This window comes from Diospyros lotus, chromosome 3, assembly GCF_014633365.1.
Source record: "Diospyros lotus cultivar Yz01 chromosome 3, ASM1463336v1, whole genome shotgun sequence".
NCBI classification, from domain to species: Eukaryota; Viridiplantae; Streptophyta; class Magnoliopsida; order Ericales; family Ebenaceae; genus Diospyros; species Diospyros lotus.
Window position 1 is genome coordinate 38,722,694 of NC_068340.1, and position 18,587 is coordinate 38,741,280.

Here is an 18,587-nt window from a genome sequence, read left to right on the forward strand (position 1 = left end):
TAATCCTTAAACTCTACAAATTAGATTAATCAGATCTGCGATGTTTATGATAAACTGGGAAGATCGACGGTTTTGATTCACAGTGTACGAAGGCTACGGTGTACTCTGTCTACAGACAATCGAATCAATAAAATAATATAATATATTGGGGAAAAATAGATATCGGTTTTTCCATTCAAGTCCAGCTTTTTATTCTCGTGTTCTATCCCTGTAGAGTTTAGCGCCGCTTTGCTTCTGCTTTTTCAGGTAATTTCAGCGTCGCCCTTCCTCAATCATTCTTGTTGTTGCTCAGTTTTCGTTTGATTTGGTCTCGTATGCTGATTTCCATGCTGGATCTGTTGTTTACTGATTCGATTTGCTTTGTGATGCTTTAAGCTGCGCCAGGTTCGCTTTTTTTTTTTTTTGGATTTTTTTGGTATTGTGATCGTATTTGGATTTTGAGCTTTTGTGGGTTTCGTTCATTGATCGGTGAATGTCATTGGATCGGCTGTTTGAATCGGTAATTTTGTGGGAATTTGAGCTCTACCAGTTTAGATGGACGAGTTGTGCAGATGTTGGTGTTGTGAAATTAGGGCTTTCAGTGGTTTGCTGTGAGTTCTTACTGGAATACCCTATTGTTCTTGTGGTTTTGCTTGATTTGTCACGTATTGGACTTTCACCTGTTGTTTGGTAAATACGACTTTCGCCTTGGGTTAAGCATCAACTACTATTCTGTTTGAGTTTGCACTTTAACGGGAAAGGTTGGATTTTGGGTTTGTCTTGTTGATAGGTTGTGTGTGGTATTTGATATTCATAACCTCAGATCTTCAACAATTTGCTTCCAGGGACTTGTGAAATTGCCTGTACATAACTGCAATATTGTTGTTTTCCTAAAAATATATACTGAAAAAACGGCGCTTGTTGCAACGGTGACCAATCCTAGAAGCGATATCTCATGTTAACTTTAGGTTGTTATTACCAAAGCTTCCCTAAAAGACTATCGACGTCGGAATGATGGTCTTTAGGTTGTTTTGATAAATTTTCTTTGTTTAATCTTTGTCGTCTTTGCAAAGACAAAGATCATATGCCACCAGGACATTGGCTTGCCAATGTCAAAGCTTACCGCAATGGCCAGTGCAAACATGAAATTGACCATTGTCTAGTGCTGGCACTGTTTATATTTTGCTACATCATTGACTCTACAATTAATCTTGAGCCCTTGTGATAATTTGCAAGTGTTGGTTCTACTTCTGTGAAGGAAACTGTGGCCCTCTTTGAAAATGGCTAGTTGAGGAGTTGTCACTTGGATTCACAGGTTTTACTTGTGTCTCCATTCGAAGTCTTGGTGTGGGGCTCTAATATGCAAAAATGAGTTGAGATCAGTTTTCTTATATGAGTAGCGATTGCAGAAGTTAACCCAAAAAGGCAGCTAAGGAGTTGTCATTTGGGTACCACAAGAATTGGCTCAAAAAGGTAGCTAAATAATTGGCATTTTGAGTTTGCTGCTCTTACTTATATGCTCGAATGTGTTTTCATGTAATCTCTAATGTGGGAGTAGCACACACCAATTCAGGTTGCGGTCACCACACTGCTTGATTGTTTGAATGATTGTCTCTTCAATATGTTATTCTCAATAATGAGCTACAATACTTTTTGTTTTCCATATAATTTTGTAACTTGCTGTCTTTCACTCAAGTTGTGTTGGCTCTGTATATTTTTGTTTCCTCATTTTTTAAACACCTAATAGAGATTTGAGATATGATTTTCAGTTCTAGTTAAATTTGTCCTGAATTGCATCCTTGTATGCCCCTAACTTGTAAGATCATTTTATACCATCAGATAAGGCATGGCCATGGAGGTTACCCAGGTTCTTTTGAATGCACAATCTGTGGATGGAGCTGTGCGGAAGCATGCAGAAGAAACCTTGAAACAGTTTCAGGAGCAAAATCTTCCAGGTTTCCTGTTATCTCTCTCAGGAGAGCTAGCTAACAATGAGAAGCCTGTAGATAGTCGTAAATTAGCAGGTTTGATCCTTAAGAATGCCTTAGATGCCAAGGAACAACATAGAAAGTTTGAGCTTGTCCAAAGATGGTTGTCATTGGACATGCCTGTAAAGAACCAGATTAAGACATGCTTATTGCAGACCCTTTCTTCTCCTGTTCCTGATGCTAGGTCAACTGCATCACAAGTCATCGCAAAGGTAGCAGGCATTGAGCTGCCCCAGAAACAGTGGCCTGAGCTAGTAGCAGCACTCCTGTCAAACATTCACCAGCTTCCAGATCATGTAAAGCAAGCCACTTTAGATACTCTGGGCTACTTGTGTGAAGAGGTTTCGCCAGATGCTATAGATCAAGATCAAGTAAATAAAATACTCACAGCTGTGGTCCAGGGAATGAATGCATCAGAAGTCAATAATGATGTCAGGCTTGCTGCTACCAGAGCATTAGGTAATGCTCTGGGCTTTGCCCAGGCAAACTTTAGCAATAATATGGAACGTGATTATATCATGAGAGTTGTCTGTGAGGCAACTCTATCTGCAGAAGTGAAGATTCGGCAAGCAGCTTTTGAGTGTTTAGTCTCCATATCTTCGATGTATTATGATAAATTAGCTCCTTACATTCAGGATATCTTTAACATAACAGCAAAGGCTGTGAGAGAAGATGAGGAACCTGTGGCTCTTCAGGCTATTGAGTTCTGGAGTTCAGTCTGTGATGAGGAGATAGACATCTTAGAAGAATACGGGGGAGATCTCACAGGGACCTCGGACATTACCTGCTTCTACTTCATCAAACAGGCACTCCCTGCCCTTGTTCCTATGCTGTTGGAGACACTTCTTAAGCAGGAGGAGGATCAGGATCAGGATGAAGGGGCTTGGAATCTCGCCATGGCTGGTGGTACATGCTTAGGCTTGGTTGCACGGACTGTAGGAGATGATATTGTCCCACTTGTGTTGCCATTCATTGAAGAGAACATATCAAGACCTCATTGGAGGCAAAGGGAGGCAGCTACTTATGCCTTTGGTTCCATCCTGGAGGGGCCATCACCAGACAAGTTAATGCCTATTGTTAATGTTGCTCTAAATTTCATGCTCAATGCCTTATCTAAGGATCCAAGTAACCATGTAAAGGACACAACAGCTTGGACTCTTGGAAGAATATTTGAATTCTTACATGGTTCAACCATTGAGACGCCTATAATAACTCAGGCAAACTGTCAACAGATTGTCACTGTTTTACTTCAGAGCATGAAGGATGCCCCTAATGTTGCTGAGAAAGCCTGTGGTGCACTTTATTTCCTCGCCCAAGGTTATGAGGATGTGGGATCATCCTCTCCCCTTACTCCATATTTCCAGGAAACCGTTCAGTCCCTTCTCACTGTTACTCACAGGGAAGATGCTGGGGAATCACGATTAAGAACTGCTGCATATGAGACCTTGAATGAAGTGGTGAGGTGTTCAACAGATGAAACTGCTCCCATGGTATTGCAACTAGTTCCTGTCATTATGATGGAGCTTCACCAGACTCTTGAGGCACAAAAGCTTTCGTCTGATGAGCGGGAGAAGCAGAATGAACTACAAGGCCTTCTTTGTGGGTGCTTACAGGTTATTATTCAGAAGCTAGGATCATCAGAGACAACCAAGTATGCCTTCATGCAGTATGTGGATCAGATCATGAATCTCTTCCTCAGGGTTTTTGCTTGTAGGAATGCTACTGTACATGAGGAGGCAATGCTTGCCATTGGAGCCCTTGCCTATGCTACTGGGGCAGACTTTGCAAAGTACATGCCAGAATTTTACAAGTACTTGGAAATGGGTCTTCAAAATTTTGAGGAATACCAAGTTTGTGCTGTCACAGTTGGTGTGGTCGGTGATATATGCAGGGCATTGGAGGACAAGATATTGCCTTACTGTGACGGGATTATGACACAGCTTCTCAAGGACCTGTCAAGTAACCAATTACACCGCTCTGTTAAGCCTCCCATCTTTTCATGCTTTGGTGACATAGCACTGGCTATAGGAGAGAATTTTGAGAAGTACTTGATGTATGCTATGCCGATGCTTCAGAGTGCAGCAGAGTTGTCTGCTCATACATCTGGTGCTGATGATGAAATGACAGAGTACACCAATCTTTTGAGAAATGGGATATTGGAGGCATATTCGGGGATATTTCAAGGCTTTAAAAATTCTCCTAAAACTCAGCTGTTGATTCCTTATGCACCTCACATCCTCCAGTTCCTGGATAGCATTTACATGGCAAAAGACATGTGAGTTCTCATTTAATTTTTTTTTGCTGTAATATTTGGTTAAAATATATACTTCATTGATTCTGATGCTTGCTTATCTATCTATTCTCAGGGATGATGTGGTGATGAAAACTGCGATAGGGGTCCTTGGAGATCTAGCAGATACTCTGGGAAATAATGCTGGTTCTTTAATTCAGCAATCTCTATCGAGCAAAGATTTCTTAAATGAATGCTTGTCCTCAGAGGACCATTTGATTAAGGAATCTGCTGAATGGGCCAAGCTGGCAATCAGCCGTGCAATTTCTGTTTGAGGCTGCTGCCACCTGGTACATAGTTTTCCTTTTTGAAGCCCCTGCATGCATATGGTCGTGTCAAGTCAGGGTCCGGGATTTGCATTCACCGAGTCGGGTTGTCACCATTGTCAGGACAAGAGGAGTAACTGATCTTCAAGTTGTCACTAACTCTTGCATCAGCACCATCGGGTCGTGTTTTGCATGCATTTTTCAGTTGTCAGGGGGTCCGGCAGCGGAGGCTTCTCCAAAATGGTGGGGGTCAAATCCTTAACTGAGAAGCAAGTTGGGCCGCTTGGGGATTGATTTTTCATTGCTCTCTCATATCTGGGATGTCATCTTGAGAACAAAAACCTCTTTTGGTCCTGATGCTGCCGTCTTCTCCAACTAATTGAAGGCATGGAAAGACGTCTGAAAACGGCCAGCCAGCCAGCCGGTTTGGTTCTCGCAACACTCGAGAGGAGTCAAAACCACCCCCACCCGCCGAGTTCTCATCCCGTGTTTGTTCATTTTACATGTTTTTGAAGCCTCATTTTGTTTTTTTTTGTGGGCTGGTCTTTGTCTTGCATTGTCTCCTCAAGTCATTAGAGTCTTGTCTGTAATGGTCAGGTTGCATATTGTTTTATTTTATGCTCAACAGGTTGCTCTGTTGGCGTTATTACATCTCAGGATCTTCACAATCTCTCTTCTCACCTGTTTTAGCATTAGCCATTAGGCAATTCATTGAAGCAAACTGCATTCATGAAACCATATTTGCTACCTTCTTTTTCTTTTAATTTTTTTTATTATATTAGTCAAGAGTCTAAGGGGATTAAACAATCACTTATATGAGGAATGTACGTATTTGTGTCTGGCTTGAGCTTTCAAGTAAAATGATAAATTTTACTTGTATACATCACCTATCTGAAGTTGGATTTTGATGTACCATGCTGTTTAATTTCATTTACTTAAAATGTGAGTAAAACTTGTTTCCAAAGAGCTCTTCTTGATACTGTTGTGGAATCTCATTTATTAATTCTGTTGGCTGCTTGTTGATTCTAATGTGGATATATTTTGTAGTCTTATTATCCTCCATTTCCATGGTAAATAATGGACAAGGATGGATTGATAGATAAGAAGCCAAGTTCAAGAATTAAATTGTGGATTTAAAAGGGAACATTAAGTTAAATGAAAAATTGAATCTAACTGTAGATAACCTGCCGCAGGACTTTATAATAAAGTTTTATGTGATAGTAAAATTTTATTTAAATTAAAATAATTTTTTATTAGATGGTTTGAGATTTGGTTTGTTTATAGTTGATTGTGGGAAATGTTTTTAATGTTGTTAAAAGTGTTCAGCTCTTAATTGAAAATTGTACTTTTAACAATAAAATTACTTTAAAAGGTATTAACAAATTAAGTTGTATGAAAATAAAAAATGAATATAATATGAAATAAAAAAAGAAAAATTGTATTTAAAAAAATAAGAAATAGAAATATAGAGAAACGTACAAATAAAAAAATGTAAGTGTCATTTTGTAAATATAATTTATATAATGTTATAAAAAATATTTATTCGATCAAATATAAGTATAAATTTTATTATTTATTCAAATAAATATAAACACAAGTTTTTTTTTCCTCTAACATAATTGTCGATACAATAGATCAATTCCATCTCTAATATGGTTGCAAAATAGAGAATGGATTTTCAAATCAAAAATACATTTTTAATATTGTGAAATAGCTCAGAACATTTTTAAGATTATGAAAATAGTCCGAAAATATTTTTTTGGTATTTTGGGGTAGGAAACATTTTGAAAACGCTGAATTATTTTTTAACAAGTCATTAGAAGTCTCTATTACTTAATTAATTAAGAAAGGTAATTGCATAAAATGTAAATCTTAAACACTGCTGAATTAATTAAGAGGAGATTAACAGAAGAATCCTCGCATGGACAAACATGCTCACGAAGAACAATGACAAGGCAGCCCAATAAGTCGATTTATCCATCATTGTTGGACCATTGACTATCATTAATGAAACTATATGATTTAGGGAGTGAAATTCTAAATAATGTGGATAGAGAAGTACTCACTTGGCATTATATTCAGAATGTCACTTTAGACATTTACTTTACATCATCATTCTTATTATTAATTACCAGTACATGACCAAAGTCTCATAGGGACAAAAGTGGTATGTTATAGTATTTGGGATTACTATTCTTGTGCGATTTTCGATCGTTCGTATCTCTAATTTTAGTAAAAGAGATAAATCGTAGATGAAAATTTTACCTCATTGTACAGAGTAAAAAGTCGAATCCACGACCTACTAGTATGATTTTAATCATGCGTTAATCACTTGATTTGTGCCCTAAAGACTGATATGTCAAAGTACTTGCATTGACTACTCCTCTTCGGAATGTGATCATCTGCCCTAATGGTGGTGTGGGTTCCCACACATTGTTTATGTTTCATTAATATTTGTTTTTTTGTTTTATAATTTATATAAGAATGTGAGTTTTAATAATAATGTTTTGATCATAATTTATTTATAAAGAATAACATATTGAGCTCTTATTTTTTGCGGTGGAGTAAAAGAGATTGTGCGAGAGTAAATAAAACACAACAAAGATGAATAGTTCTCAATCAATAATAGTAGAAGAATTAATTGACGACAATAAAAAAAATTATCTATACTTGGTAGTATTCAATTTGTTTGGAGGGACGACGCCCTTCAAGGGGGGTTGCAATGATAAGACGTGACTAGTGATAAAGGGGAGACAACCTAGTTTTGTTGGTTAAAGGTGGTTGGGGAGGATAATGATGATGACTACAATGGTAGCAAAAAGTTTAACTTTAGGGTTTTTATTTTGTTTGTAAGTTTAAAGTTGAAAAATAAGGTCACAGTAATGACTGACATACATAATTTATATGTTATTACATAGACTCAAAGTTTACTTAATAATCGTAAAGGAAGTGGTTGTGGATTTCTTATGATCAAGAAGTAAAAATGACTCATTCTTTAGCTTTAGAAGTTTGTAAAAAAACAAATTATGAAACGACGAAAACAAAGATGAAATAAAATCTAGTGTTTGTTACTTATTTTTATTTTTGACTTGGTGATAGAAATTTTAATTGAAGTGATCTTGTCGCCTTCATTCTTCATGTTTTGATTTCTTAATTATTCACAAGCAAATAGATAATCACAATGTCACAACCTAATGTAAGAGACATTCAACACTCATAATATTATAACATTGACGTCGTAATACCATGATAAAGTCGAGAGAGACGGAACATCATGTGTTCATTAGCTCGTTTCAATTTTGAATGAATTTTTTTTAAAAACAATAAACTTAAACCTTAAAATAATAAGGCTCACCTTAATTTTATCCGTCTTTGTCAAATCATAAAATTTTACATCGATGTGATAAGTAAATTCTTAGTTGGGGTATCCCAAAAACCAACAACTCGAACCTCAACCTAATAAGCCTCAAGTTAGTTAGCTTCATGTCAACATAACAAGTGCCTTCCTTGGTCAAGACAAGAAGCTTTGCCTGTCTTTTGTTCCATAAGTTTCATCTTAAACAAAATATGAGTTTCACCTTAAATGTTAAATTCTAAATAAAAGAGGTTTTGCTTCAATTAAGAACAATACTTTCCTCGCATGAATATATCTGAACTAATTGGGTTTATTGACAATGATGTCTCAAATTAGGACCATAATGGCAATACCCCTAACAAATTGGGACCACTATGATTGCATTCCTAGCAAAAGGGGACCATATTGATTATTATGTGTAATAACAAAAGGACACTCAAGATTTTTGAAGAATAGGAGGATTTAATCCCTATAAATACCAAAAAAAATTCATTGATTTGTGAAGAATTTTATATTCCAATGTGGTGAGAAATACAATTTATCATTGAAATGTTAATGTAAATAAATAAAGATAATTAAATGATATCTTTACATAATTGTGAAAAGGTATTATTTTTCATTGCTATCATTTGCATGAAAAACTGAAAATTTAGAATTTGGTTGCAATTAATTCTATGTAGAATTCGTTTATAAATAAATTATTTGTTAAAATTACAGTTATATTAGGATAAGTTCCCTAATGATAAGTATTTAAAATTTGAATTTGTTTCAAATTTATTCGTATTTGAATTTTATAAGCAATTAGATATGCCTATTTATAGAATTTTTAAAAACATAACAATCAGATTAATTTTCAATCGCTCATCTATTGTTTTGAGCATCACTATTTGAGCTAAAAACTAAAATCAAAGGCTTAATCCAATTGGTTAAGAATTTGAAAATCAAACAATACTAGTAGAATTAATCATTCATGCTGAAATTTGTTTAATTATATTAATTAAAATAATCAGATAACAAGATGTTAATGGGATAGTATAGTAGGTTCAATTTATATTTTTATTCTTCTACCTTGACTTTTTTATTATTACAACTAATTTTTTTTATTATTTCTATTACATTTTTAACTTGCAATTTTTCATTTAATTTAACATAAAAATATGAATTTGACTATAGATTTCTATAAATAATGACTATTTTTAAATAATAATAAAAAATATCTACCAAAATTTGCGTGCGCATCCGGGGAATCGAACCCCGGTCAGTACCGTGGGAGGGTACTATGATACCACTACACCAGATGCGCAGACGGTTAACGTTCCCAGGGAAATTTTTGAAGAATTTGTTCTTCTCTTCGCTTATGCCAATGATGATAATGTGGTTTCGCAATTTAATAAGATATGATCATGTGCTTAGATTTTGGATCTTTAAGTATATGACTACAGTATATGATTCTTTGATAGGTTAAATGACTAACCGCTAAATATTCAAGATCTAAACACATAATACCTTGTTATTAAATTGTAATACAATACTAGCCTAATAACATGATATCACAATTATATTGAATAATTTCTCATCTATCAGTGAAAAAATCAACTTAAAAAGGAAGCCAACTTCAGCAAGAGTTTTGTTACTTTTCTTTTGATTCACGTACAGATATAGCAGAAGCAAAAGGTTACAAGAACAAGCTCCCATGTTAGAATGGCAATTGACAATAAATACAACAGTAAGCAAAATACCCACAAAAATATGATACAAAAACTGTGAAAACCAATCTCCAATCTCAATTTGCCTTCTCTCCATGATCACTTCATCAAAGAATCCGATAAAATGGGAGGCAGCCCACAGCCTTCAGTATTTAGATGATACAAAACAAGAAGTGGGATAAATATGAGAGCCAATTTATCGACATCCCAGGGTAGCTCTTCCTTCTTCATTGATGGTAGTGTTTCTGCAAAGCTTCTGAAGGTCAATGTAGCCGATGATGGTGTCATCAAACACAGCATCCTCCAGCTGAGCTTCGTTAAAGGTAGATCCTGACAGCACTGTGTTCTTAAACAGAGCTCCTTGAAGGTTCGCTTTCTCAAAGTTAACTCGATCCAGAACAGCATTTGAGAAGTCCACGCCTGCAAAACATTTGGATGAGCCTGTATCCATGGATGCTACAGGATTCATAGCAAGAAATAGATATTTCAGCAATTCATGCTAGCTTGATTTTGGAATTACTCTATGGCCAGAAAAGTTTCTAATGGATCTATGTGATAACTAAAACACCTAATAGGACAGGTAAGAATATATGCATTTCAGCATTACCATATGAAAAGATTCAAGCAGGAACTGAAGCTACTTTATCATTCTTTTTACAGGATAAAATCAGGAAAGCCTTGAATTGGTGTGTAAATGTGAAGTACATATTGAGGTCAATCGAACTGCAACAGCACCTAATCCCTCAGCATTTCATCTGGAAAAAGGTTTACCTTTTGCTAATTACATAAGCTTGTTACTTCTTCTTGGAGAGAGAGAGGAGAGAGAGAGAGAGAGGAGATTGCTGCTCTGGTGTTTCACATTCAGGGATTGCAGCTAAAATTTTATTACAGGATAAAGAAATGAAAAAGCATTCAAGAATCATATTAACTTGGATAAACAAAGCACATTATGACATAAATGCAAATCTTGCACCAACTAGTTCATTAGCATTTTCATGTGGAATGGTTTTTATGATTAGACAATAGAACTACAATGATATCTTCACACACAATAACCTACTCAACCTACAACATCTTATATACAAAATAACCCACTAATCCTCCCATCATTCAAACTAAAAGATAGAAAAAACAAACCCATAAATTATGGACACATGATCGCTCAATTTGTGGGATCCTATAAATTGTGGATCCTTTGTCCCCATTATCTACACTCCCCCTCAAGATGGAGAATAGATGTCAGTCATTCCCAGTTTACAAATACAGATATCGAAACTTGATTTCAAAAGTACTTTGATTAAAATATCAACTTCCTGAGACTTGGTAGAAATGTAAGACAAGGCGATAGTCTCATTCTTAATCTCGGTCTTGATAAAATCTCTATCAATCCTCACATGTTTCATCCAATAATGTTGAATTGGATTATGGACTACACTGATAGCTGATTTACTATCATTAAACAACTTCATAGGACCTGTTACTAGCATATTTAAGTCTGCCATCAACCTCTATATCTAAATGAGTTCACATGTTCCTTGAGCTATAACTCTATACTCTGCTTCTGCACTGCTTCGAGCAACCATGAACTATTTTTTGCTTCTCCATGTCACTAGATGACCCCAAACTTTTGTGCAATACCTTGTTATTGATTTGTTATCATCAACAGCTCTTGCTCAGTTTGCATCTGAAAAACCAACAATATCACTGACTCCAGTCTTTTTAAACAATAACCCTTTGCCAGGACTTCCCTTTACATACCTTAGGATTTGGTTTGTTGCCTCCATGTGCCTTTTTGTGGGAGCATGCATGAACTGGCTTACCACGCTCACACTAAAGGCAATATCTGGTCTTGTGAGTGATAAGTAGATGAGTTTTCCTACCGAATGCTGATAGCTCTCTTTATTCATTGGAGGATCACTATCTGACATCTTATGCTTCTAGTTACGTTCCAAGGGCATACTAAAAGGTTTATACCCCAGTTGACTCTTTAAGTAAGTCAAGTGTGTACTTTCTTTGTGAAATGAAGAGCCCTTTGTGACTTTATACAACCTCTATTCCAAGAAAATATCTAAGTTCCCCAAGATCTTTTACCATGAATTCAGCTTGAAGTCTCTTTTTGAGATTTTCAATCTCCATTTTATCATCACCTGTGATCACCATATCATCTACATATACAATGAGTATTGCTTGTTGTCCTGACTTATTCTTCTTCACAAACAAGGTATGATCAGCTTGCCCTTAGTTGTATCCAAGATATTTCGTAACAGTGTTGAACCGTGTAAACCAAGTCCGAGGTGATTGTTTCAAACCATAAAGGGTCTTTTTAAACTTACATACCATGTCTAGATTTCTCTTTGCTTCAAATCCAAGAGGAACTCTCATATATACTTCTTCCTATAATATACCATTGAGAAAAGCATTCTTGATGTCTAGCTGGTGTAGTTTCCAAACTAAATTAGCAGCAATAGACAATAGAAGTCTGATTGAGTTAAGCTTGGCGACTAGTGCAAAGGTTTCTTTATAATTAATTCCATAGGTTTGAGTAAAATCTTATGCTACTAGTCTTGTCTTATATCGTTCTATAGATCCATCTAGTTTATACTTCACTAAGGAGATCCATTTATTGTCAACTGTTTTCTTCCCTTCTAGTAACTTCACCATCTCCTAAGTCTCTTTATCATTCAATGCCTTCATCTCTTCTAAAACAGTTTTTTTCCAATTTCAATCTTGAAATGCCTCTTGAACATTTCTAGGAACATGAATCTTATCGATCTTCACAATAAAGGTTTTGAAATTTCCTAATAACTTAGTATATGCAACATAATCTGATATAAGATACTTGGAATTTCTCATACAAGACCTTACCCCTTTCCTTATGGCAATCGGAAGATCAATGTTATTGGTAGGTTCTTCTTTATCACAAAATGGCTCATTTTTCTCATCCTCTTCTTGATTATCCGTCGCAATTGGATCTACCATCCGTTCATACTCTTGAGTTTGCATTGGAATTTGTGGTCTTCTAGAGTAAACCAGAATTGGTTTTGGGTCAATAGAGTTAGATTCTCCCCCTTAACCTATATCATCACTGTTTTTGGACACAAATTCGGATTGGGAAGGAAAAGATGAAGAGATTGAAGGAAAGGGCTTGAAGAAATTGGGTTCCCAATGTTTGTCTCATTGAGAATTAATCTCCCCCGGAGAGAAACTTGGGGGTAGAAGGTTTGATCTTTAACAAAGGAAACATCACATGAGAGCAGGAACCGTTTCGTAGAAGGATGATAGCACTTATAGCCATTTTGTGTGGTGAAGTAACCAAGAAAGACACATTTGAGAGCTTTAGGATTAAACTTGCCCCGATTGGGTTGAACATTATGGACAAATACCACACACCCAAACACACAAAGTTCAAGAGAATTATGAACCCGAGAGGAAGGAAAGACATATAATAATGCATTGAGGGATGTTCGACATCGAAGGATTTGGAGGGAATACGATTGATAAAAAATGCTGATGTAAGAATGGTTTAATCCCAAAAGGAGTGTGGAACATGACTAGCAAACATGATGGATCAAGCAATTTCCATTAGGTGACAATTTTTCCTCTCTACAATCCCATTTTGTTGAGGAGTATATGCACATGAACTTTGATGAAATATCCCATATTCTTACATATATTTATTTAGTTCATGGGAGAAATACTCTCTATCATTATTTGTTCGAAGAATATGAATAAATAACTGAAAAACATTTGTAACAAGCTTGTGGAATTGTTTAAAAATTGTAGTCACTTTAGATTTTTCTCTCATCAAGTAAATCCAACATACTCGGGTATGGTCATCAATAAAGGTAACGAACCTTCGTTCCCCAGTTAAATTTAACACTCGTGATGGTCCCTACACATCACTATAAATTAAATGGAATGGAGTAGAAGGTATGTGCACAGGTTTGTTTGGCAAGAGTACAATGATCACACTGGAATGATGAAGGATCTTTATTAATGAACAAATGAGGGTATGGATGCTTTAGATAAGAGAAACTAGGGTGACATTATCTATGATGCCACAACAAAACTTTGGAATTAGAGAACAAGGAAAAAATAGTAGGTAACTTTGGTCTTGAAGGAGAACCAACACCTGACAAGTAATAGAGACCATTTCACTCCTCAGCATTCCCAATCGCCCTCTTTGATGAAAAATCCTGAAATTTATAGCAAGAAGGGATAAATGTTACTGAACAGTTCAAATCTTTGCTTAATTTATTCACTGAAAGTAAATTGCACTGCAGATTTGGAACATGAAGAACTGAATTCAACTTCAACCCATTGAGGTCCATATCTCCTCTCCCTGTTGCTGTGCACATAGACCCATCTACTATAATAATACCAACATTTTTCTTACATGGTTGATAGTTATTGAATCCTGTAGTGAAGCTTATCATATGATCAGAAGCACCTGTGTTCACTATCCAAATATCATGTGAGTCTTTACATGAAAATAAGGAAGCAATACATTTATGTGATGTAAGCGCTACAGAGCTAATAGAAGTTGATGGGACAGTTTTGGAGGCATCTGTAATTGATGAGGAAGTCATTAGTTTTCGAAGAATTTCCATCTGCTTTGTTGTGAATGGTTGAGAGATCGCACTAGTTGTTATCTCAACCACACAAGCATTCTTTCTCCTCTAGCTTCGTGGCTTCCAATCTAGGGGCTTGCCATGAATATCCCAACACATATCTTTGGTATGGCTGAGCTTCTTACAATGCTCACACCACATCCGCTTGTCCTTTCCAAGAGTTCATTTTGGATTGTATCCTTCATTTCGTTTTGTTGCTAAAGCAGATCCCTGGACTGCTATTTCAATGGATGAGCATTGTACTGGAGAGGACATCACTTTCCTCCTTGTTTCTTCTCGCCGAACTTCAACAAACACCTCTTTCAGGTTAGGGAAAGGCTTTGTGCCAAGTATACGTCCTCGAACGTCATCAAATTCTTGATTCAGCCCTTGTAAAAAATCAAATATTCGATCTTTTTCTACCATCTTATTGTATAAGACTCCATCATCAGTACACTTCCATTTAATATTGTGAAACAAATTGATTTGTTGTCACAATTCTGAGAACATATTAAAATACTCGGTTACAGATAATGTATATTGTCGAGTGTTTTGAATCTTAGAACGAATTTCAAAACTTTGTGATATATCCTCAAGGTTTGAGTACATTTCTTGCACTGCATCCCACACTTCTTTTGTTGTTTGGTAGAATAGGTACATATGTACAATCCTTTGCTCCATCAAGTTTATCAACCATGCCATCGCAATTGAGTTTTTTGCTTCCCATATACTATAGATGACAGAATCTAATGAAGGTGTTATCATTGCTCTTATTAAATATCCCATTCCTCTTCCCTTGATCACAAGTAATACTGATTGATACAATTCTCTAAAATTGCTCCCATTCAATTTATAAAAGGCGATTTGTATTGAGGGATTTTCAGAATGATCGAGTACTAAGGATAATTGGGGATTGGAGACAGTCGGGATACTGGTCAATTCCACTGTGGATGAAGTTGAGGTGGTCATTTTATTGATAATGGTGGTTATTGGAATCCACGTCGGCGATGATGGTCAGCTGGTCTGAAATCAGTGCGTTACTGCAAACCAGATCTGAGACTATTGAGGTTTAGATCTGAGGCCGACAATCTGATAGATTACCACAAACAAACAAAGAAGAGGATCGGGATGGAAGTAGTGAGCAATGGCAAAAGCTCGCTAGAGCAACAACGATTGTCGGCGACGGGCAGCGATCGACGATGGCGGTGGCAGCTGACAGTGACGAAACCACTGGGATCTGGATGGGCTGAGAGAGACGAGTCCAACAGTAGTGATGGTGTCGCAATTGGAGCATCAGAGAGGGAGATCGGAGCAAGACCAATCTTGGTGAACAAATCTAAAGGGCGGCTACAACGGTGGCTAGGCTCCGAGGGTTGGCCAATCAAAGGTCGGCGACGACGATGGACAGAGTAGCCGTGGAAGCCCGATCGATGGTGGTGATGTTCGGTGGTCACAAAAGTTGCAAACAAAGGCGGCAAGGTCTGCAATGGTGATGCTAGGCCAGGCAACGAGGCCGGCAATGGTGACGTTGGGCCAGGCAATGATAGCGGTGGAGGGCGAAGGTTGACGGACACTAGGATGACAACGACGGATGCTGAAACTTCTCTGTTCCTGGCGTTTTGACAGTAGCGACCGACTTGTCTACTAGAAGAATGGCAAATCGACGATGACTGTGGGTGGCTCTGATACCATATGATTAGACAATAGAACTACAATGATATCTTCACACACAATAACCTACTCAACCTACAACATCTTATATATAAAATAACCCATTAATCCTCCCATTATTCAAACTAAAAGATGGAAAAAACAAACCCATAAATTATGGACACATGATCCCTCAATTCGTGGGATCCCATAAATTGTGGATCCTTTGTCCCCATTACCTATAGTGTTTTCCTCTCTATAAACCATAAAATGTTTTTGTTGCTTCTCGAAGAGAGAGAGAGAGAGGGATAGCTTTGTTGGGGGAAGAGGAAGCTATATACAAATAAAACCCATTCCCGATCCTCGCAAATTGGGAAGCCTTGTGCACTGAGGACACCCTTTTTGAGGAAAATTAGATTATATTACTTTGATTATTTTGATTTTGTTGGAATAGAACTGCAGGTAAACAATAAAGCCCCCAAGTAGAACATGACCATAGATGATTTCTGAGTCAGGTGGGTGATTTCCATTAATAATAAGAAGAATAACATAATGTGGTTTTGGCAGCTTTACCCTTGAAGCTGGCTCCAACAGCATAAGCCTTCGACATTACCACTTCTGACATATCTGCACCATCAAACTTGGCATCTGACATTAGTGCTGCTGCAAGAGACTTCCCTTTCAGGTTTGATTGTTCATTTGTGTAATCACAAAAGCGGAGATCAATTGGCTTGTCATAAACACCATTCGCTTGACCTATTGTGTTACCAACAAATGCACGCTCACATCGATTGGGCTCTGTTGATAGAGGAGGCAGCCTCTGCAAACCAAACACATATTTCATTCTGGGCATCTTTCATAAGATCACAAACTAGTAAGTATATGTTATGGTTTTCATTATTGTTTGCTACTGACATCAGATACATTTAGCTAAACTAAGATGAAGCAGTTTGAAAATTATGAAGGGAAGTTGTTTCCAGAGGGATCTGGTCGTCTCATAGCTACAAAGGACAATACTGGCGATGTAAAAATAGGAAGGTCAGGTAAGAAATCCCCAAAACAAAGGGAAAGTTACAAACTGTTAATATTCACTTACACTTTCATCAGTAATAGAAGGGTTTTATATGACAACCAAAAGGCCATCCAGTATGTGGTATAATACATTTCAACATGCCTGAGATAATTCAATTAATCCATTGGGTAATGATTTCATAATCAATACATTTAAACTTGTTTAGTGTACCAATTCCTATCTCGATAAGTTCTCTTTTGATTTCTCCTCTTAATCTTCCTCGGGAGACTCATATTTGGTTCAATCAATAATAGGGACATCATTTCTGTACCTGCAATTCAATATAGGTGGATCCATATCACATACTTATCTTTTTCTTTTTTGTCTCAACTTCCACCTTTAAGAATGAAAATGGAGGAATGACTCATTACTACTCCCAAAAATGGACTATAGCTTCTAAAATATACAATTATTTAGCTCAATTTTGAAATAGGACAATAGCAAAAATCCAGAGGTTACAAGCTAACCAGTCATAGAATGATTGAATGCTTTCCCAATCTTCTATTTATGGAGCAAAATCAAGATCATGATCTCAGTTTTAAATACATCCGAGCAAAATTCAATTAACCAAAACTCCTAAAATGCCACAACTGGGAAAGTTCAACATTGATGCTGGATGACGTCCTCCATCAACTTGTTTGGATACAGAAAGAAATTGCTTCAAGTTAGAAGAGATGCCGCCTTTATAATATACTGATTAGTCAGTAGAGCAAAGAAAAAAGTGAAATGGAATGTAAATAAAAACAAAAGAAATGAGAGGTTTTTTTCCTCTTAGTAAAAGGGGAAAACCCAAGAGCATGGGTAATCCGATGATGCCTTTTCATTGCCGCCCGATAGGTACACCAACAACTAAGGGGTGTCCCTATGTCTCGAGAATTCGGGCCAAGCACCAGATCACCCATTACGCCCGAGTCAACACCAACTAGAGCCTCTTTAGTAATATCATAAGCTCCCACCCCTTCACATCCGAGGCCTGTATGGCCCGACACCACAAAAGCAGAAAAGGCAAGAGGAAAGAACAGAGAGTTACAAGTAACCTGATTGGCGGCAATAACAGGGTAGGCAGTGGTCACTGCCCAAGCAGCAAGGATGCCACAAGCCACATTCCTCACTTCCTTCAAACCATCCGAACTCCCCCAAAATCTGTCACCATCCCCAGAAGCTGCTGTACATCAAACGAACACATGATAAACCAGTTAACCAAAATCACCCAAGTTAATTTCAAATTCACAATCTTAAAGAAAAAGTAAAGGGCGCCAAGGCTCCTTTTCTTCCAATGCAAAACTGGCAAAAGTTTCTTTGCGACATATCTTCAAGCACCAAAGAAGCATAAAGCAACCAAGCAAGCCACAAAACTATGTGTAAGACACATAATCCTAGAAAGCGGTGATGTTACCAGAGCAATTAACAAGTCGGATAGAAGGGCGGAGCGTTATACGGCGTCGAGAGTAGCGAGGAGAGAGAGCGTATTGGGAGATTGAAAAGGAAAGGGTCGCCATTTGAAGGGATTGCTTTGGCCTTTGGGCGTCTCTCAGTCGCTCGCAGCTTGTGTCCCAGGTCTATCCAGAGTTTGCAGAGAACGTACAGACATGTCTTATCCACGTGGCAGGACACGTCTGACAAGTCCAAACAAAGCATATTGCTTTGGCAAAAGCAATTTGTTTTGGGCTA

General features: G+C 37.1%; 2 protein-coding genes and 1 non-coding gene across 6 annotated transcripts; 1 reads left to right on the plus strand and 2 right to left on the minus strand.

The window, feature by feature from the left end:
• Nucleotides 1–96: 96 nt before the first annotated feature.
• On the plus strand, nucleotides 97–5,362 carry LOC127797720 (importin subunit beta-1-like). 3 transcript variants are annotated; one of them, XM_052330845.1, is made up of 3 exons: nucleotides 97–246; nucleotides 1,819–4,242; nucleotides 4,334–5,362. In XM_052330845.1, exons 2-3 carry the CDS (start codon nucleotides 1,826–1,828, stop codon nucleotides 4,530–4,532), a joined length of 2,616 nt encoding a protein of 871 aa, XP_052186805.1. In that variant the 5' UTR covers nucleotides 97–246; nucleotides 1,819–1,825; the 3' UTR covers nucleotides 4,533–5,362. The 3 variants fall into 3 exon arrangements, with proteins under 3 accessions (XP_052186805.1, XP_052186807.1, XP_052186806.1); XM_052330847.1 differs by lacking the exon at nucleotides 97–246 and adding an exon at nucleotides 361–384; XM_052330846.1 differs by lacking the exon at nucleotides 97–246 and adding an exon at nucleotides 431–1,452.
• Nucleotides 5,363–9,110: 3,748 nt separating this feature from the next.
• Nucleotides 9,111–9,181, minus strand: TRNAG-CCC (transfer RNA glycine (anticodon CCC)). Its single transcript has one exon. It is a non-coding gene; the product is annotated as a tRNA-Gly (tRNA).
• A 311-nt stretch (nucleotides 9,182–9,492) lies between these two features.
• LOC127798263 (thylakoid lumenal 17.4 kDa protein, chloroplastic) lies at nucleotides 9,493–18,485 on the minus strand. Of its 2 annotated transcripts, none has more exons than XM_052331715.1 (4): nucleotides 18,313–18,485; nucleotides 17,954–18,081; nucleotides 16,418–16,664; nucleotides 9,493–10,004 (listed from the first exon to the last, which is right to left on the minus strand). In XM_052331715.1, exons 1-4 carry the CDS (start codon nucleotides 18,413–18,415, stop codon nucleotides 9,781–9,783), a joined length of 702 nt encoding a protein of 233 aa, XP_052187675.1. In that variant the 5' UTR covers nucleotides 18,416–18,485; the 3' UTR covers nucleotides 9,493–9,780. The 2 variants fall into 2 exon arrangements, with proteins under 2 accessions (XP_052187675.1, XP_052187676.1); XM_052331716.1 differs by having other exon boundaries at nucleotides 17,954–18,078; nucleotides 18,313–18,484.
• Nucleotides 18,486–18,587: the final 102 nt, after the last annotated feature.

What these genes read in the sequence shown, in the direction of transcription:
- LOC127797720 (XM_052330845.1), top strand. Translation starts at nt 1,826, where the DNA reads ATGGCCATGGAGGTTACCCAGGTTCTTTTGAATGCACAATCTGTGGAT. An exon ending in ATTTACATGGCAAAAGACAT is followed by an intron (nt 4,243 to 4,333) that starts GTGAGTTCTCAT and finishes ATCTATTCTCAG; the next exon opens with GGATGATGTGGTGATGAAAA.
- LOC127798263 (XM_052331715.1), bottom strand. Translation starts at nt 18,415, where the DNA reads ATGGCGACCCTTTCCTTTTCAATCTCCCAATACGCTCTCTCTCCTCGC. An exon ending in CCGACTTGTTAATTGCTCTG is followed by an intron (nt 18,082 to 18,312) that starts GTAACATCACCG and finishes TTTGATGTACAG; the next exon opens with CAGCTTCTGGGGATGGTGAC. An exon ending in TGTTGGAGCCAGCTTCAAGG is followed by an intron (nt 10,005 to 16,417) that starts GTAAAGCTGCCA and finishes AATGTTTTGCAG; the next exon opens with GCGTGGACTTCTCAAATGCT.